The following is a 22,592-nucleotide window of genomic DNA, read 5'->3' as shown; positions in this document are numbered from 1 at the left end:
AGAAGAAGCGAACAGTAGGACACACATGAAGCAAGGCAGAGAAAAACGTTTTGTCCTCGCCTGTTGTCAATCCTCGTAAAAGCACTCATTTCCATGAGAACCTCGATTCCTTCAGTACAAATCTCGAAGGCTCCCAGGCCTGATTCGTACATAATATATTGATATTCTTACACTCCTTTAGTATTTCCTAACATGAATTTATTGATGCATGTACTTAACAGCATACCCTTGAATCGGAATCATCCCCTTTAGTCCACCAACAGTGAATCTTCAGTGTATGTAGGTAATAGTGTATGCAGAATTAAAACGCAATTTAGAGAAGCATCATGATATATAAACACGATATCAAATTTCATCATTGAAATGTAAAACGCTACAAGGTAACAGCAAGACGTCCGGGATTTTGCTCCGTGTATCGTATTCGCTTCTGTTACAGGAATTTTACGACTGCATCCTTGACTCGAACGGGCCCGTTGCTGCGCGCTCCACGCCTGTTGACGATACCCACCTGCCGCTCCTCCTCAGGCCCTTTTCGACGCTTCACTCGCTCCAAGATAAGGATAAGTTCGATATGTAAAGTTTAACCTCGCCCGAGCTATGCCCATGAGAGGAGCCCGGCCTGTGTCGACTAATACCGAGAAAAGTGAGGGCTTCCCCAACGTGGAGGTAGTACAAATCAAGCGTGGTTTCCGGCGTGAACAGATGCCGCTTGTTGATGAAGGAGGCGATGATGGCGGCGGCCTGCTGGTTGGCCATGGCCATCGCGTCGTGATGGAGCCCCGTCAGCTGGCTGTAATAGGCAAGGCCAGGAAGAGCCCTGGTTGTAGGCGTCGAGGGACCGCGCAAGCAAGTCTCTCTCTCTCGCCGATGCTCTAGGCCTCTACATCGGTACGCCTGAGACTCGGAGGGCTCTGACATGAAGTTGTAATTCATGATTTTCAGCGCCAGGGTGTGCTCCTGCATCAGTATCACTCATGTTGATATAAAGTCAAGCAAAGGAACCAGCGAGATGTAAGCGCAGTAGGACGCTGAGGCCTTGATGAGGTCATCCGACTGGGGGAAAATGCTTTTATACTTGAACACTTATGATTCTAAGGCAGATGAGGTCAACGTAAACAGTAATTTTTTAACTATTGGGATAAACTGCACACTGGGTTATGTCGGGTCACGCATAAATATTGATTAAATTTCAGGTAATTGTAAAATTATTAAAAAAAAAATCCTAAAATACAAACAACCTTCCTTACCTTTACATATCCATACATGTATCCATATATGATGTATATATTCTTACATATATGCATGTATATATACATACATATATATAATATATATATGTACATATATCTATGTACATGAATATGTATACATACATATATGTATACAAACAACTATATACATATATGTATATATATACATATATATGTATACCTGCATATGTATGTATACCTATATATATGTAAACCTATATATATATGTATACATATATATGTATACACATATATGTATACATATATATGTATACCTACATATATATGTATACATATATATGTATACCTACATATATATGTATACTACATATATATGTATACCTACATATATATGTATACATATATATGTATACATAGATATATACATGAATACATACATATATGTAAACATACATATATATGTATACATACATATGTATGTAAACATACATATGAATGTATACATACATACATGTAAACATACATATATATGTATACCTACATATATGTGTATACCTCATATATGTGTATACCTACATATATGTGTATACCTACATATATGTGTATACCTACATTATATGTATACCTACATATATGTGTATACCTACATATGTGTGTATACCTACATATGTATGTATACCTACATAATATGTGTATACCTACATATGTATGTATGTATACATAACGTATATATGTATACATACATATAATGTATACATAATGTAACATATATATGTATACATACATATATATAAACATACATATGTATGTATACATACATTATGTATACATAATATAGTGTATACATATATGTTACATACATATTTTTATATATATGTATACATAATATTTATACATAAAATAGTATAAAACATATTGTATACACATATATGTATATCATATGTGTGTGTACCGATGTAGTAGGTATAATGTGTGAGTATACGATGTGGTATGTAGTAGTGCTTGTGTGTGTACCATATTTACACAACACCTCCACACACGCGATACATATGTATTAATTATAATATATATTATATACATATATAGTATACTATATATTATGTATACCTATATGATATATTTATACTATATATAAAGCGGTATTACATATTATCGTCATGTAATAATTAATATGTATACTTATATGTTTATATAGATGTATATACATATATATTTATACATATATGATACATATATAGTGTGTAGTTGATGTATGTGGTTGCATGTGTATTTGTTGTACTGATATGTGTGTATAGACATATATTATATTATATATGTACTACATTATATATAATTTGTATGTTGTATATATATATGTATATAATATGTATAATTCATATAAATATTATACATACATATTATGTTATACAAAACATATTATATATACATATACAATATAATATATGTTATACAATACACAACACACAAACATACAATATATATACAAAATCAGCTACACCATCAATATGTATGATATATATATATATGTATAATATATATATACTTATACATATAATACACATTACATAATATATTATTATACATGATAGTATGGGTATGTTTTACTATTTTATATATGTATATATATATAAAAATATTTATACATTATATTATGTAGTTATATATATTATATCATATATAGGTATATATCATATATGTATACATATTTGTAGTAGTAGTGATATGTGTTGTATGACATATATATGTACAAAGCACAATAACGTATTAAACCAACACAGAATACAACTATGTTATAATATATATATATAATATATATATAGTTAGACATATATATGTATATACATATATATTAGGTATATATATATATGTGTGCTGTGAATATTACATGTATACATATATTATTAACTATAATGATGTTTATATATGTAGGTATAACATATATGTATGTATACATATATGTATGTATACATATATATGTATACATACATATATAAGTATACATATAGTATGTATACATATTATGTATACATATATATTATGTATACATATATATTATGTATACATATATACTAGGTAATATACATACATAAATACATATATGTAAGTATACATATATGTAGTATACTGTATGTATATATACATGATATATGGTAATATAATATACATCTATATAGGGATACATGTATATGTATAGTAAGAAGTTGTAGTATATTAGTGGTATAATTTTATTAATATATATTGTTACATAATAGAGTTTAATCATATTATAAACATATATGGGTATACATATATTCATGTTACATATATGTATACCCATATAGTTTAAAAAATGTATATAGTTAATACATAATGTTAGTAATATATATATGTAAGTAATAATTCATATGTAGTACATACATATAATGCTACATGCATATGTATGTTACATGCTATGCATGTTTACTATTGTTTGACATTTGTATGTCAACATATATATGATGTGAGACAAAACCTTTCAGAAATCATGTATACATTCAATGTAGACATACAAGATTTACAGGCATAGATGTTACATATAGACTATGACATGATAATAGATACATATATTAGGCTATGTTACATAAATGTAGCTTACATATATATTGTATTACATATACGTATGTTCCATATCATGATATGATGATGTATGGTATAATATATAAGATACATATATGTATGTATAAAATATGTATGTATACATATATATGTATGATAGATACTATGTATGTATAAATATAGTATACATACTATTATACATATTTAGTTACATATACGAGGTATACAATATCATGTGGTATACATATATATGCTAGGGATACTATAATTAGTTACATATATATTATACATATATCTTAGGTATAATATAGATGAAGGTTCGATAATACTGTAGTGATACATATATATGTAGTTATACATGTACGTCAGTACATTATGATTAGTGATAAAATTACCTGTATACATATATATGTATACTATACAGAGCATAATATCCATACATTTGGTGTATACATTATGTAGAATTTATGTTACATTAATGTGTACATATTTGTATCTATTTTAGGTATACCATTATATGCTCTCTAATATGTTTAATTGTACATTATTACATACATACACTGGTATAAGATTCTCTTTTTGACATATATTAGTGGATGATTAGTATATAGGTGTTACATTATATAGATACAACATGCACTAACATATATATTGTTAAATACTAACAGTGAGTATAAGATTATCATATATTATTATGTATCATATCACCTGAAGTATACGAGTATATGTAACTAGCATATGTATGTATTATCATAAATGTAGTATGCTTTTACAATTTGTATAACATACATGTCATTTATGGACATAACGTATACATAACCATAAGTATAGCATTAATGGTGTACATAACAATGTGATATCGTTGTTTGTATAATATATTGAAAGTATGTATGAATACATTATTTCTAAAAATTATATATTGATGTATATATAATGATATAGTATTATATACTTATATATGGCTATATCATGTATTGGTATGTACAATAAGACAGGTCTGTTTGTATATAAGTCTATTATGTATAGTTTTACATTTCGTGTCACAATAGATAATATTGAATCTTGGAGTGTCAGTTCACATAATATAAAAATTATTACTTGACAATCACGATATAGTCTAATCGTTCAAGCCATATAAAACATTTCTCGTTGACTCTTCAAGACTACGTCTCTTCCCCTTACATTCAGCTGTCCATTTCTTGACAAGATATTCACACATGTGATTAAAAGCAACCTGTACGTACATCATAGAATAAAAACGTCATGTCAAAAAAACCCCGCATTGTCTCAAGCAGTTTCGATTAGTAAGGCTACTCATGGGAAGTATATATTGTTGACTGTTATAATATATTTCACTATATGTATATGATACCATGAGGGAGCTCATAACCATCAAGGACCAGCAGGCCGACGCATCATCCCTTATTCATTCAACAAGCGATCGCACAGACGACAACAATATGATATACTAACTTATTATCGTATATATGATAATTTTATGTAAAATATATAATTATATAATTATTTATTTACATGATACTAGACGGATCATCACACTACCACAACAAACGTACAACAACTAAAACCTGTAACAAACATACATACACATAATCGATCTATATATACTAATTATAATATGAAATATACGTATTATATATTCATGTATTCTTAATATTATTTAATTAATTACATATACCTCAGTAATGATGATAATATTATGGTATAAATATAATAATGTAATAACACAATAGTATATTATAAGTAAAATAATAAATATTTAAAAATAACAATATATATAATTACTAATAAACATATACAATAATATTAATTTATAAGATAGTATATGGATATGAATTGATATAATACCAATGAAACTATGATGTAAATTAACTATAATATTGTTGCATAATATTACATTGCATTATTGTAGTATATATAATAATATTGGAAATTAATTCATAATTATATGTATAATGTATATATGCAAGTTATATTGAATTTAATAGATATCATTCTTATAACATTCATAGTCAATGAGAATAAGATACCACTATGTTAATAATAATGATAAGTAATGTCAAATGACAATAATATCTTAATGTAATATATAAACATCTAGATATAAATGTAACTGATAGATAACAAATATGATTATCAATATATATGATGATATTAATGCAGTCGTAGTAAATATATTAAGTCATATTAGTATTAAAGAATTGTAGTAATATAGAGTATATAAAAAATTTCTAATAATAAAAATAATAAGTATATAGTATCAAATAATAAAATAAATTAATAAAATATAATAATTATAATAAAATAATAATAATAAAAACTCAATAAAAGAATAATAATAATATAATAATAAAATACTAATAATATAACTTTGATAATGACATAAAATATGATAAAATGATGATAGATCAAAATAATATATATGATGACACCATAAAAAGAAAATAAATAATATAAAAAAATACAATGAAATAATATTAATATAATGATCAATAATAACATAAATAATGATAATTATAATGATAATAATAAATAAATAATGATAATAAAATAAAATGATGTATATGTAGATGAATGATAGAATAATGATAATAATAATAATATAATAATAACTAATAATGATAATAATAATAATAAATTAATAAAATTAATGATAATTTAAATAAAGATAATAATAAATATATATAGTAACACAATAATAATGTCTAATAATGTAATATAATAACATGATAATAATGAATAATAAATAAAATGATATAAAGTAAGAAAATAATTTTAATAAATAACAATATAAATGACTTAAAGGTAATAATAGCATACATTAAATATGATATTATTCTATAAATAATAACGATTTAAATATGATATGATAATATCATATATAGAAAGTGTATTAATTAGCTAATAAGATTAGTTGATAAAGTAATTGTTACTTATATGTAATGATAAATCAAAGATAAATCCAAAATATAAGATAATTGGAGTGAGTGAGTTTAGAAAGTTGAATATGTATTATTATTGTGAGATCATAGAGTATATTAATTAATAAACAATACAAAGTTAAAGCTAGTATTAGAATAAATAACATAATAAGTACTAGTAATAATCTCGAGTATGTTATATAATTGAATAAGTGGATTTAATAATGATTATTTATACATAACTACTATGAAATAATAGATTAAAAGAATTAGATTAAAATAGTATAGTAGATAATTTAATATAGTTAATTCACTGAATTAATAATATAATCTAAAAATATATCAATGTAGTAATAATTATAATAAATATAATTGTAATATTTTTATGACTACAATATTAACAACCTAAAATTATCTCCTAGCATGAAAAGGTAAACAAGAGAATATAATTTAATTAGACAGAAAAATTAAGATACCAACATTATCTTCTTTGAATACTTGAATGTATGATGACACGAAGTAATTTATTAAAAAAGAAAACCACTATTTAGTGAATATAGATATACTATGACAATAAGAATATATAATAATAGAAATATATGTGAAAAGATCATAATAGAAGATATTAGTAGGATATCAGACATAATGATGAATACTAATTATAGGAATAATAATAAGTAATAATAGATTGAAATACAAGATAAATATAATAAATTATTAGTGACATGACCGCCTAACTAAGTATAGAAATAATGATAATTCGATATGATTAAAAAATTCATTTACCAAATAAATTCATTGAATCATTGCATTAAACCACTTTCAGAGCTGTATTAAGTAAACATAAATCACAATGTATTATATAAGAGAAGTACATAGTATGTAAAAGCGCATGAGTTTATGGATGAGTCAATAGCAATCTTCATAAAAATTCGCACTAATTAAGATCAGTGTACGAAGTACAGTTTGCAGTACAGTTTTAATGATATGTTTTAATATCTTTTGAATACTTTATGAGGAGCTGTTAGCTTAACATATATTATCATTAATAGTTAATACAGTATGATGGCAACGTTGAATTATTAAGAAAGTGGTTGAGGATATCTTAAATTTTTCAACAATTTTTTGTATTTACAGATTAGCAAGCAAATTAAATATGAGTTGCAATGGTGTAAAAAAATCATAAAATTCGATTGGGATACAGAATATGAGATTGAGGTTTTTATTTTGGAATATAATATTACAACTGTTTAATAATTCTGATTATATGTTAAACAATGGATACTCTTTTTCTAGATGTTACAATAAGATATTATTTCATGAATCATCCAGAAAATTAAAATAGAGCTACAACCACTATATTTTTCTAAACTGATAAATGTTCTTAGTGATTTTTAATATCTTTAGTAATAAGATTTTCTGAAGTAACAAAACCATTAGTAAATGATAACAATTTAGCAATAGATAAATGATCTCATTTAGAAAATTTCTTTATGTACTTTACAAAGGAACAGTACCAAATCATTGAACATTTCCGAATTTTGTTTATTTTATAGGTTAGATTGTAATTAAAATCTATTATCAATATAATATTAATTTATATATTATATTATGTATTAAAACTATTGATTATATATTAATATTATAAAGAAATGAATTTAATTTAAATTAAATCTTATCTTTATTTATTTAGATACATAATTCTCAAATAATACGATGTATTCTGTCACTGCAATATGCATTATTTCCATTATAATTTTATCTGTTGAATATTAAATGCGCAGTTTAATCAGTATGTTTAGGTGTAATATTACTCTGAATACTTGTTAATCATGAGCTTCAATTCGTATAAGTGTGTGTACCCTGCATGTCAATGAAAGTTTCTTTGATAATTTATATGAGATGTATATTTCACTATTTTTTTCGACATGGGCAGTTCAAGAGAAGAGCAGTTTAAAATAATTTGTTGAAAAAAAGATGCAAAGATTTCAAACTAGTGTCTGATGTTAGAAATAATTTTAACAAATATTCTATACTGTATTATTCATTAGTACTGTAATATCTCATTAAAATGAGAGACAAGCGAGAAATTACGTTTTCAAGTCCGATGTACTGTTCAAATGAAAGTACTGATTTTTCATTGATCAGAATGTTAAGACACTTTACAATGTCTTCGAGAATCATAAAGACTGCCTTGTAAAAGTTTCAAGTCTTAAAACTCTTTAGTCATGTATTGATCACAATAGAAGCAGTGTAAAAGACTTGAGCATTATAATATTAGCTTTCACTTACTACATTTATGATCATCAGTTAAAAGAGCTTGGTGTCTGAATTACAAAAAAATGTCAGATGATTGTAAATAGCTTCAGTAAAAACGTCTCATCATGATTTAAAGCACATTTCTACTTTGCTTCAGTCATGTAACTTGTAAGTCTTCGTCAGAATTTATAAGATGCATAAATTGTTAATAAAGTAACATAAGGATATTAGATTTACTAAAGGAGATCCATGACATCACCACAATGACATTAATAAGAATAGGATTAATGTTATAAGTAATGATGAGTTCAAGAAGCGAAACATTTAAAAAATTGAACATACAGAACGGAAAGAATATATTAGAAAAAGTGATAGAACCAGTTTCAGAAAATAATCTTCCAAGCATTTATATATGAAAAATACAAGATAAATAAATTAAAGTACTTCAGTGTACTACAAATGCTCAAATAAAACAATGGATTCAGAGCCAAAGCTATGAATGGATTAATATTTTGCATCATGCAAGCTTCTTGATTGGAGACCAACACTTAGGATTGAACTGTGATATTGTAAAAATTTGCAAGAAACAATGAGGAATTAGTCATTAATGTAATACCAAACAAAGAATGAACCCAAATTCAGCAGTTAAGGATAACTTTTGAACAACATAATTGAAAATACAAGGCAAACCTGTATATGCAGTTACTGTCAAAGACTGCACAAATTCCTGGAAATGGATACATAAGTCACTGTTTTTTTGTATGGGAAACTACAAGTGCATTTGATTACAGGCAATTATTTATGGAATAAAGAAAAAATCTGTAGATAGCTTTAAGCAACCATATTGGGTTTTGTAAAAAATAGCTAAGATTTAACGGTGAATATTAAAGCTCCAACTTATAACAAATACAGTAGTGCAGATGGTTCTTAAAGAAATCATATATGCTCTAATGCCTTAGGAGATGTAAGAGGCTTTGATGGAATGTACAATGATTTCCAAATCGGAATGTTATATCCAAGGGCTCAGTTAACATTTTCCTCAGCTTATAGTGTTGGCTGTATGATAATTCATGGTCAAAGAAACTGTGGCTTTTATGAAAATGTACTTGTTAACTAGTTAGTAATAGCATAATGTATACATCATGAGTATTAGCATGTCTGTTACCAATAGAAAGAAATATTGCAAGTATTACACAGAATAATTAGGAGCATTGAGGGTTTGCAATTTTTATATAATAACATTGATATATGTTTTTCTACATAAGATATTGTTTGACATCAAAGCATGGTTTTTATGTGATTATTTAATGATATGAAAGATATTAGAATAATGATTACAAATTGTCCATGAAGGTTCCTTAGTTTAGGAGATGCAGGCAAATATGACTTGAATTGTATAGTCACTTATAAGAGAATTTATATTTTAACAAAATCGTCTAGTTTCATCTTTTTATTATAATATTATTGGTAATATTTGTAAGTAAGTGGCAGTTGCATGTACAATCTGTCAAATTAAACCCATGTTGTATAGTCATCATGCTACTGTGTTGAGTTTATAATATTCTTACAATTAACTTAAAGTAATTAATCACTAGTTGTTAGTCTCTGTTATTACTATTCATTATTACCCTTTTCCTTGATTTTTGGGAATATTTTCTTTTATCTTATAATAATGCTATTAGAATGTTAATAACATTAAATAATTATACTTTATTATTTTTATAAACATTATATTATTATATTGTCTATAAAAATATACGTATCTTGCTTTGCTGGTTGGATTTCTGGCTATCACCAGCAGCATACCATGTTAACGCAGCAGTAAATATTTAGCCAATGTCCTATTCATTATTTCAGTCTCCTTGAAAAGTGTTTACTGTTGGGAAATTTTTCTTACATCACTGCTATCAATTGATATTGAGAATAGGGATTGAGGTGGATTAACTTTGGTGGCATTGACAATAGGGCAGGCAAACATCCTACCTTCTTAATTTTCTGTGGGCTGTGTCTGATTTGTTGTCAACTGCAGGAATTTATACCTGATAACATCATTAAGGAGATATTTTCCCCAAAATTCAGGAAATGTGATATGAGCTGAAGGTAATGACTCCTTGTGTAGAGACATTTACAAACAATTCTGCATATCACACATTTTCCTTTATAGATGTATGTATATTAGATTTGTAGATATGTATACATACACGGAGTTGATATACCTAATAGTATGTTTATTTTAATACGCACTGCAAGATATCATGACACTTATTGTAGCAATTTCATACTTCATTTGAGTCTTAAGTATGAAAGTAATTAAGAATAAGTTATGAATAGTAACATTTGAATTTTAATTAACTGATTAACATATTGTCTATGTAATTTGGAAATAAACAAACATGTAATAATTCTAGTCAGTCATGTGTCAATATTTTTTTTCTCTCTTCCTTTCCTCTTTTCTTTGTTTCACACTTACTGCATCAAATCAAATATTAATGGTACACTCACTTGCCTTCCAAAGTCTAAGAATTTAGCCATTACTGGCACTTTACTGGACTTTACTTACCATGGTATATTAATGTATACCAGTGCAACATCTTGCTTTTATCCTTGAATATTTTGGGTAGCAAAGTTAGCTCTGCATTTGCAAATATGGGAGCCATAACACATTAGATTGAAAGCAGGATGCCATTTACCTATATTCAATGATAAATATATTTTTTACTTATTCTTTTCTTATTACTTTTCTTTTTTTAATAATGTTATTTTCCTGGGAATTTTCCAGTATATGTCTAACATGTATATGCTTATCAAGTGTTTGCCTTGACAGATAAGTGTCATGATATGGCTTGCAGTTGTCCGTACTGTCTGCAACAAAGTAAACACTGCACTTACATCACCCAGAACTACACCACAGCGGGCCACTCCAATCTTCAATCCACCTCCTGTATCTCCAACAGCTGTGCCTGTAGCTCCTCCATTAGATTAAATTATATTTTTTCTAATTCTTACATGCCAGATCTATACTGTCATTGTTATATATATGATAGAAACATTTCAGAGCTGTGTTACAAGATTGTATATTGAAAATGTTTAGAAGTCACAAGCTTTGTTACTTTTCCTATGTGACATAAACCCTTCAAGTTTTATTTATCCTTTTTGGTAGTTAGTTATTTAGTTTGATCTGTGATGTACTACATCACATACTTTTTTATTTTTGTATTTCATACTGATGCAATTTACCAAGCCTTATGCTGTGTTATATATTTTTTTTCGGTAGGTGTACATGTATTTACATCTGGGTATTTGTGTGTGTCTTTCAGTTCCAGAAAAAAAATCTGGAAGAATAGCTATAGATATATATAACTGTTGTTTTTTTTTCATTTAAATGTTTTTTTTCTTTTTTCATTTTCTTTTGCAATTTGAGACCTCATCATTTTGTTAAGGTTAATAATGCAATTTATGGCATCATTATTTTTTGCACCATCCGATACATATGTGTATGTCTAAACCCATAATGGGCATAGCAAGTAAGTACATGCCATGCCCACTATGAGTTTAGTTTATTAATTGTCTATACACATAGATTGCTCCACAAGTACTTAGTTCTCAATTAGCTAATTACCATTACCCTTTTCTCCCTTTTATTTATTTATTTTTCCCCCCTTCCCATATACTGTTACTAGTATTGTCAGTAACATTATAATAATCATAATGTCTCTGATGATAATTACAGCATTAATATTGGTAGCTTTATTTTAAAAAAAATCAAGGAAAGATGAAATCAGGTATGATCATATAGGCTACTAATTGATAGCTAATCACCTGTGGAGCCTCTTGCATGTAGAGACATTTCACAAAACAGTGAACACTACATTTTCCCAGCAGCAGTGCGTGAATAATTATGCTCAACATTTATTTTGGTTTGACTTGAAGATTTGACATTCAGTCTGCTGGGATGGTGAATCAAGTAATCAAGATCTTTATATTTTCACTTAGAAGAAAGACATTTCAGGCAGGTACATTATCTACTTGTTTAGTTGTCATTTTTTCATAGAAGTATAGAATTATTAATCTGGTTCCTGATTAATGAACTGTAATGATTGTTATTCTCTTTTTCTTCTACCTTTAATTTATAAAAAAAATATTTATATCATCCCAGAATGTTGTTTAAATGTAAAGCATAGTTTTGTACTACATGTTTTCACAGTAATAGTTTAGCACTGATTAATAAATCACTTAATGACTGGTTAAAGTGCCATAAAGATGTTAGGTACTTACATTTTCTGACTTCTTCCCATAACTTTAGACTATATACATTAGAGAATGAGCTTCGTTTTCCATATGTATTTTTCAAAATTTCATCATGGGTTACAGTCAAGAGTCTTGCTTTATCTTTTGATAATTGATTCATCTATAATCTTCCAGTACTTTTTATCAAGTTTAATAGAATGATTCTTCATAGTTCATGCTTATGATCTTTTTTTTATGACCAGTATCAGTACCTGTTGTAAATGTGTTGCTGTCAACAAAGCTTGAGATGTAAATAATTTGGGGAAGAGCAGAACAAAATAAAATGTGGAAGAGCCAACAGATTTCATTCTCTCAAGGCAATTTTCATAAAGTACTGTTGCAAAGGTCATGAAAGTGCATTCATTATCTACATGGCCCAAGATAAAAAATGATATCAGGAGAGAATATCATTTATACATAGAGATAATCATCTCTTGTAATCTTAAAATACTGAATTGTTACCTAACAGTTTTGATAACAGTTAAGTGGTTTTACAGTCATTTTGACTATTTGATTTATGGCAATGTATGCTTATGTCAAATATAATTTACTAAACCACAATTTGTGTTTATTTCTAATAATATATCACCCAATGTATATATACATCAGACCCTCCTTTCTCATAGTTAATCCCCTAAAATGGTGTGAAAATGAAATGCTAGAGTAAGAGCTTAAATTTACATGTTGACTGATTAAGTAGTTTATATATGCTCAACCTTATTTCACTGTAAGACTTTTTACAAGACCTACTAACAATCCAAACACCTTTTTTTTATGTAATTTGTCAATCAAAGCTGTGATTATTTTATAACTAGAAAAAGAGTACAGTAGAAACGGTAAGTCTCGGTACCCTGTGCAATTCAAATTCATACCACCTATTCCTTCACAGATATGTTCTAGTATGTAATATTCATATTCAATTTCACAAGCCATTGAGTATATACAAGTATTTTCCATTTACTTCTTACAGCAGATTTTAAAAATGGTTAATAACTAAAATACCAATTTACTATCCCTTTTGGCCTTTTCCTTTGCATAGTCGCATGCTGCTTTGCAATTTGATATGTAAATACCATTGCTAAAGTATAGAACAACTTTGTGATTCACTTACTTGGTACTTACTTATATTTACTTATTGTTTTTTTTACCTTTTATTGACCCTGGACTCAAGGAATAAGAGCAGATTAAACTGAAATTAGAAGCTCATTTTTAAATAGAGCAAAATTCTTAATTTCCACAGTCATGACAAGTCATTTATTTAATTGTGAGTATTGTATGATTTTTTTTTTACATAAACCTATTTGTCAACACTGCTCAATACTCAACAATTGTCTTTCATCATCAACTATGAAATGAGGACTGAAGGAAATGGGGCTGTGCATTAGAATAAAGTGTTCTTCAGGCAAACTTGGACAATATAATGTAATGCTTTAATGTTTGTATTGTGCTTTTACTGCATATTTAGTCACCTTTATGAAAACATGAGATATGTGCAGTCATATATTTATCTTACAGCAAAATCTGTGTGAAAATCTGCTCACTCTTAGCATAACAGCATGCATAAAAAATTAATACATTATAATAAATATTGCAGTTACCCAAGTACACACCTAAAGCATTATTTGAGAAACCCCAACTGTATCAATACCAATTATAAGTAGTAAAATAATACAGATGTACATGTATACAATATGCATATATATATACTACCATTTATTTTTTTCACAACCTACAATGTGTGTTTTGAGTGCTCAAATAAAATACTCCACTGAAAGAACTCTCATTCTCACTAGAAATAAATTAATATTGTGCTGTTATTTTGTATGAACTGTGAGAAAAGTCTCCCATTTTGAGGAAAAAAACAATATGAAAACTAGCAATATAGGTGTATGTGCAGTGGAAGGGAATCTGACAGAGGAGAAACCTATGAGAAGATGCAACATATTCCCTTGATAGAATAACTCATTATATTAAATTTGTTTTCTTATCTATCTCAGTGCTGTAAAATTGATCTTATAAAATTTACTCAAGGCATGAATATTAGAGAATCCATATATTTGAAAAAAATATATATATATTTTAAAATAAATTTTTCGCATCACCACATATTCTATGTATACACATTTAATTTTTTTTTTTTTTCTGTTGGTGTTAGTGAATATTATGATCGTTCATCTGATACTTTCTTTGCTGACAGTTTTAGATGATTAAATACCTATAGATTATTTTTGTACATGTAAGTATCACTTCTACAGATTATTTTTTTACTTATAAGTATCAGTTACTTAGATTTTTTCAGTATAAATGCTATTGTTATAGATTATTTTTTCACATATAATAAATATAGCTTTTAGATTTTTTTCTACATGAATATCACAATCTCCCATTCAATTACAGTAATGTGTCAATTGTTAAAAACTATCACTTACATGTTATATATTACTTTAGCCATTAGTATTAACACTTACAGGAATTTAAAAATTACCAACTTTGTGCTTTATTATTACAATTCTTTTTATTTCATATTTTGTGCAACCATTATTTTTTTTGTTAAGCTAACAATATATAATACATTATAAAATGACAACCATAAAAAGATATACAGGAACATCTAATCAATGTGAGAATATATTTGTATTGCACAAAGGTTGATAAATTGTTTTAATGATACATTATAAATTTAAGGAAAATATTTTAAGTTTTAAGATAAGGCACTTGGTATTCTAATGCAAATGAGAAAGTTCATTAGGTGATACAAATATTTAAAATGAGAAGTCCAGTAACTTATCTCATCTCTTATTTTTTAATTACTGCAATCCATTATTTTCACTAAAACAACTGCTCTGTATTCTACAAGTAACTTTAGATGAAACATATAAATAATGCACATATACAAACACAGTAACATAGACTATACACTATGGTAAAAGTAAACACAGCTAAAGTAAGAGAAAAACATTATGGAACAATGAATGATAAAGCCAGAATGGATAAAATCCATTTCAATTTGAATGTCTGACAGTGAGTCTAGTTTGACTCAAAATGTCATAATTTAGTATTCCTGTCCCATGATTTATATGTTAATAACATTTCATGTGATACAACTCTGAATATACATACTTAATCTAATACCACCAGGAAAATGTAGTGATCACTGCAGAATTGTTTGTGAAATGTCTCTACACCAAGGAGTCAATTAGACCTTGTCAGCTCACCTGATTCACATTTCCTTGAATTTTTGGGGAAAAATATCCTCCTTAATGATGTTATCAGTATAAATTCCTGCAGCTGACTAACAAAGTCAGACACAGCCCACAGAAAATTAAGAAGGGAGGAGGTGGTGTTGGCCTGCCCTGTTGTCAATGCCACCAAAGTAACCCACCTCAATCCCTATTCTCAATATCAAATCTGCTAGCAGATGATGTAAGAATAATTCACACAGTAAACACTTTTCTAAAGGAGACTGAAATAATGAATAGGATCCATTGGCTAAATGATCTTACTGGCTGCGTTAACATGGTCATATGCTGCTGGTTGATAGCCAAGAAATCCAACCAGCAAGCAAGATACTGTTATTATTTTTATAGACAATATAATAATTATAATGTTTATAAAAATAATAACAGTATAATTATTATAATGTTATTAACATTACTAATAGCAGTATTATAAGATAAAAGAAAATATTCCCAAAAATCAAGGAAAAGGGTAAAAAGGTGATATAGGTAAAACTAGTAACTAACAGACTAGTGATTAATTACTTGTGGAATTATTTATCTGTAAAGAATATTAATAAACTCAACACAGTAGGCATAGCATGACTATACATACATGGGTTTAATTTGGACAGATTGTACATGCAACTGCCACTTACCTTACAAAATATTACCAATATATATTATAATAAAAAGATGAAACTAGACGATTTCTGTTAAAATATAATATTCTCTTATAAGTGACTATACAATTCAAGTCATATTTTGCCTGCATCTCCCTAAACTAAGGAACCTTTCATGGACACATTTGTAATCATTATTCTAATATCTTTCATATCATTAAATAATCACATAAAACCTGATGCTTTGATGTCAAACAATCATCTTAGTAGAAAAACATATATCAATAAGTTATTATATAAAAATTGCCAAACCCTCAATGCTCCTAATATTCTGGTGTAATACTTGCAACTATTTCTTTCTTATTGTAACAGACATGCTAATACTCAATGATGTATACATTATGCTATTACTTACATAGTTAACAAGTACATTTTCATCAAAAGGCCACAGTTTTCTTTTGACCATGAATATCATACAGCCAACACTCATAAGCTGAGGAAAATGTAACTGAGCCCTTGGATATAACATCCGATTTGGAAACATTGTACAATTCCATCAAAGCTCTCACATCTCCTAAGGCATTATGAGCATCATATGATTTCTTAAGAACCATCTGCACTACTGTACTTTGTTTATAGTTTGGGAGCTTTGGGAATATTACCTTAAACTGAGCTATTGTATTTACAAAACCCAATATGTGTTGCTTAAAGCTATCTACAAGATTTTCTTCTTTAATTGCATAAAATAATCTCCTGTAATCAAATGCAGCATTGTGGGCATACAAAACAACAGGTGATCTTAACTGTATCCATTCCAGGAATTTGTGCAGTGCTTCTGAACGAGTAACTGCATATACAGGTTTGCCTCTGTATTTCAATGTATGTTGTTCAAAAGTTATGCCTGTAACTGCTGAAGCTCTTGGGTCTATTCTTTTGTTTGGTATTACATAAATGCTGAATTCCTCATTGTTGTCTGTTGCACCAATCTGTACAATATCACAGTCAATCCTAAGGGATGTGGTCTCCAAGTCAAAGAAGACCTTGCTATGACCCTGCAAAATATTTATATCCATTTCCTCTAGCTTTGGCTTCTGTATCCTGCATTGTGTTTTATTTGAGCGTTTTGTAGTTACACTGGGTACTTTAATTTTTTTATTTTCTTTGGTATTTTTTCCAATATCTGAAATGCTGTGGAAACTTGTTTTCTTCTGTACTGGTTCATGATCACTTTTTTCAGTCATATTCCTTTTCCGCTTCTGTGATGGTCTCAATTTTTTTAATGGTTCGCTGTCCTGAACTCCATCACTACTTATAACATTAACTTCCTTATTCTTATTAATGTCATTTGTTGGCTGATGTGCATGGATCTCCTTTAGTAAATCTGAATTATCCTTTAGTGTTACTTTATTAACAATATTTGCTTCTTTATTCAAATTCTGAGAAGACTTTACAAGTTCACTTGACTTGTAAGCCAAAGTAGAGAATGTGTCTTTTAAATCCATGATGAGACGTCTTTTACTGAAGCTGATTTTACCTTCATGGCTGACATTTTTTTGTAATTCAAGACACCAAGCTCTTTTACACATGGTATGATCATTAAATGTATGTGGTGCTATAGCTAATATAAATGCCTCAAGTTCTTTTACACTGCTTCTGTGGTGATCAAGTACATGACTAAAGAGTTCCTCTAAGTACTGAACTTTTTTCAAGGTCAGTCCTTTATGTTTCTTCTGAAGACATTGTAAAGTTGTCTTGAGATGCATTTTGACAGATGAAAAATCAGTCCACTCATTGATACCCAGACCATCGGACTTGAAAACGTCATTTCTCGCTTTGCTCTCCATTTTAATGCAGTTTACAGTACTATGAATAATTACAGTATAGAATAGTGAAATTATTTCCAAGATCAGACTACTAGTTTGACATCTTCTGCTTCTTTTTTATCAACACTATTATTTTAATCTGCTCTTCTTGAACTGCCCATGTCTGAAAAAAAAAAGTGAAATCATATATCTCAATATAAATTCACCAACAGTACAACCTTTTCATTAACATGCAGGGCTACTACACACATTATACTGATTTGAATCATTTGATTTACAAGGTATTTCCAGAGTAGATATTACACCCTAAACCTACTGCACTCCCAAACCCTTGCCGCAGTTTTCAATATTTCCCAAAGAAAACTATAAATGGAAGATAATGCAATATTCCGCAGGCACAGAATCATGTTGTATATTGGTGAGATTAGTATCTTCATAATACCCAGCTCAAGCATAAGCATTGTATTTAAATTGGAAACTTCATTTTCCTTTATATATATATATATATATATATATATATATATATATACATATATATATATATATATATATATATATATATATATATAATTATTGATTTTTATTCACAATTAACCCTATAAAAATAAAAAATCCTGGAATAGTGGTTATCATTGGAGGTTCTGGTACTGTTCCTTGGTAATGTACATAATATAAATTTTATTAACTGAGATTACATTTATCTATTTCTTTATTTGTTCATTTACTTTTTTGTTTCCCCAGAACAATTAGCATACAAGGAAGTAAAACACCTAAGAACATTTATCAGGTAGAAAAATGAGGAGTGTGTTGTGCTCTTTTGTTAAATTTTTAAGCCAATTTCCGATAAAAATAATAAATAGCGTTATTAAGCTACATCGAGACACGGAAGTTATCCATTTTTAACACTAAAATAATTAAACAGTGTGTATATTATATTCTCCACAAATAAAACTACAGTCTATATTTGTATTCAATCCCGATTTACTGGATTTAACGCCGAATCCACGTCAATATTTCAAATTTTTGCTTCGCCTGCAATCCATGAAAAAAAAAAAAATGTTGAATAAACTCAATAAAAATCCTCAACCCACTCCTCCAGAAGAAAAAAAATATACAACGAGCTCCCTACATCGTGTATTCAAACAGTTAAGTGAAAGAATGAAACACCCAGCTCGCTCCCAACCAAGAATATTCCCAAAAGAATGAAGAAAGAACCTTACAAATCTCGCGGAAACTGGAGCCTTCGTAACCAGCTTCGAATTGGCGGGGAATTTTTTATGAACCGATTGCTGTGTTTTGACTCATCCATACACTGCAATGCGTCGTTTTACATTTTGGGCCTTGTTTAATACATGGTGTGAATTTTCGTTGTACTGAATACAGCTTGAAACGGTGGTTTTGAAGGAGATAAGATGACGTTCGAACGTGAAGTTTTATTTGGTGAAAAGATGAAGTTCGTTTTGCGCATCACTATGGTAATTTTAACTATTATTTTTTTTATCATTATGTTAGGCTGGATCAGCCCTCACAAAAATCTTCGTATTACTTTACTCTTGTGATTCAATCCAAGATTATACTATTTTTTATTCCTATAACTTCAGTATGGCAACATTCTGTACCTGTATTCATCGCTTCGGATCTGGAAATATTTCTTCGATATATGTCATTATTAATGATATACTCATTCGCATATATCACTATTGTCCAAAAAACTAAAGGTTCTTCTCTTAATAAGTAATGTACTTCTCGTGTCTAGTACTTCAAGTTATTTCAAAAAGTAAGTGTGGTTTCTTTTTGTTTCGTCTACCATTGTGCCCCATCTCTGTGGTGTGGTTCCCTTCTTGTTCAATGTCCTATGGTGTAGGAATGACAATGTGGGGTTAGATGAAACACTGTGTGCAAAAAGAACTTACACATTTATTTCGTAAAAATACATACAAATGGACTACAGTTCTTTAGCCTGTCGTCTACTAACTTCGGGGGGAGGAATAACTGGAATCTACAAATAACTCCTCACTAATACTAGGGATAATCTTAAATCTCTTTTTACAGTTCTTACGATTTATTTCTAGTGAGTTCCTGTAGTCAACACTGAATCACCTTCACTTAACGATGCGCCAAGCTGAACTGCCTTCAAAGGAAGCAAGACCCGAGGATGCCAGGTTACCTAGACAAGGGGCTGGTTGTTCGGTTGTATGAATGACGAGGCGACAGTTTCAGGAGGCGCTTTGGTAGTTGGCTCTTATCTCAAGTTAAAGGAACCACCAAGATCGTCCACAAGAACTAGACCCCTAACATAAAGGCAACTTCTACAACCACAGCCTCACTACCACCAAACTCTAGTTTGTGGTTTTATGCCCTTTGATTTTCTTACCATCATAAGTAACTAAGGGTTACATTTTATCAACTAATGCATTAAAATAGCATAACTAGAGTATCACTGCTTCTGGGCTATAGCAATTATTATCACTATCATTATCACCGTTATTATTATTAGTAGAGTAGATAATTCCTAGTATTAGTAATAGTAGTAGTAGTAATAGTAGTACCCTTTAACGTCATTATTATTGTTATTATTAATGTTATTATTGCTATACTGTTGTTATTATTTTTATATTTATTATTATTATTATTGTTATTATTATTATTATTATTATTATTATTATTATTACTATGATTATTATTATCATTACTATTACATTATATTATCATTACTATTATTATTTATTATTATTATTAATATTATTATTATTATTATTATTATTATTATTATTATTATTATTGTCATTGTCATTATTATTACTATTATTGTTATTGTTGTTGTTATTTATATTATTATTGTTGCTGTTTTTGATGTTGTTGTCATCATCATCATTATTATTTTGATCATTATCACCATTTTATCATTATTATTATTGTTATTATTATTATTATTATTATTATTATTATTATTATATTATTATTATTATTATTACTATTACTATTATTATTATTACTATTATTATTATTATTATTATTATTATTATTATTATTATTATTATCATTATCATTATTATTATTATATTATTATTATTATCAATATTACTACTACTACTACTACTACTACAACTTCTACTACTACTACTACTATTAATACTATTACTACGACTGCTATTATCATTATCATTATTATTTTCATTATCTTTGTTATCATCATCATTATCATTATCATTATTGATGTCATTATTATTACTATTGTTATTATTGTCATTATCATCATTATTATCATCATTATTATTAAGTAGTGGTATCATTATTCTCATTACTATTGTTATTGTTATTATTATCGGTAATGTTATTATTATCATTTTCATTTTCTTTTCTGTCATTATATATTATTATTAATATTATCATTATTATTATTATTATTATCAATATTATTATTATCATTACTATCAATATTATCATTATCATTATTATTATTACTAATATTATTATTTTTATTATTTTTTTTTAAATTATATTTATATTATTATTATTATAATCACTATTGGTGTTATTACTATTATTATTATTTATATCAAATTATTATCATCATTACTATTGTTATTATTATTATTTATATACATATACATACATATATATATATATATATATATATATATATATATATATATATATA

At 27.7% G+C, this 22,592-nt stretch overlaps 1 protein-coding gene and 1 pseudogene across 2 annotated transcripts; both read right to left on the bottom strand.

Moving 5' to 3' along the window:
- Positions 1 to 373: 373 nt before the first annotated feature.
- On the bottom strand, positions 374 to 976 carry LOC119573752 (annotated as a pseudogene).
- A 15,074-nt stretch (positions 977 to 16,050) lies between these two features.
- LOC119574264 (DNA polymerase III PolC-type-like) lies at positions 16,051 to 21,119 on the bottom strand. 2 transcript variants are annotated; one of them, XM_037921425.1, is made up of 2 exons: positions 20,991 to 21,119; positions 16,051 to 19,094 (listed from the first exon to the last, which is right to left on the bottom strand). In XM_037921425.1, the coding sequence occupies exon 2, from the start codon at positions 18,950 to 18,952 to the stop codon at positions 17,546 to 17,548; it is 1,407 nt and encodes a 468-aa protein (XP_037777353.1). In that variant the 5' UTR covers positions 18,953 to 19,094; positions 20,991 to 21,119; the 3' UTR covers positions 16,051 to 17,545. The 2 variants fall into 2 exon arrangements, with proteins under 2 accessions (XP_037777353.1, XP_037777352.1); XM_037921424.1 differs by lacking the exon at positions 20,991 to 21,119 and adding an exon at positions 20,152 to 20,356.
- Positions 21,120 to 22,592: the final 1,473 nt, after the last annotated feature.

The sequence above is a fragment of the Penaeus monodon genome, chromosome 6, assembly GCF_015228065.2.
Source record: "Penaeus monodon isolate SGIC_2016 chromosome 6, NSTDA_Pmon_1, whole genome shotgun sequence".
Classification (NCBI taxonomy): Eukaryota; Metazoa; Arthropoda; class Malacostraca; order Decapoda; family Penaeidae; genus Penaeus; species Penaeus monodon.
Note: the sequence above shows the minus strand (reverse complement) of the source record. Positions and strands in the feature narration are given on the sequence as shown.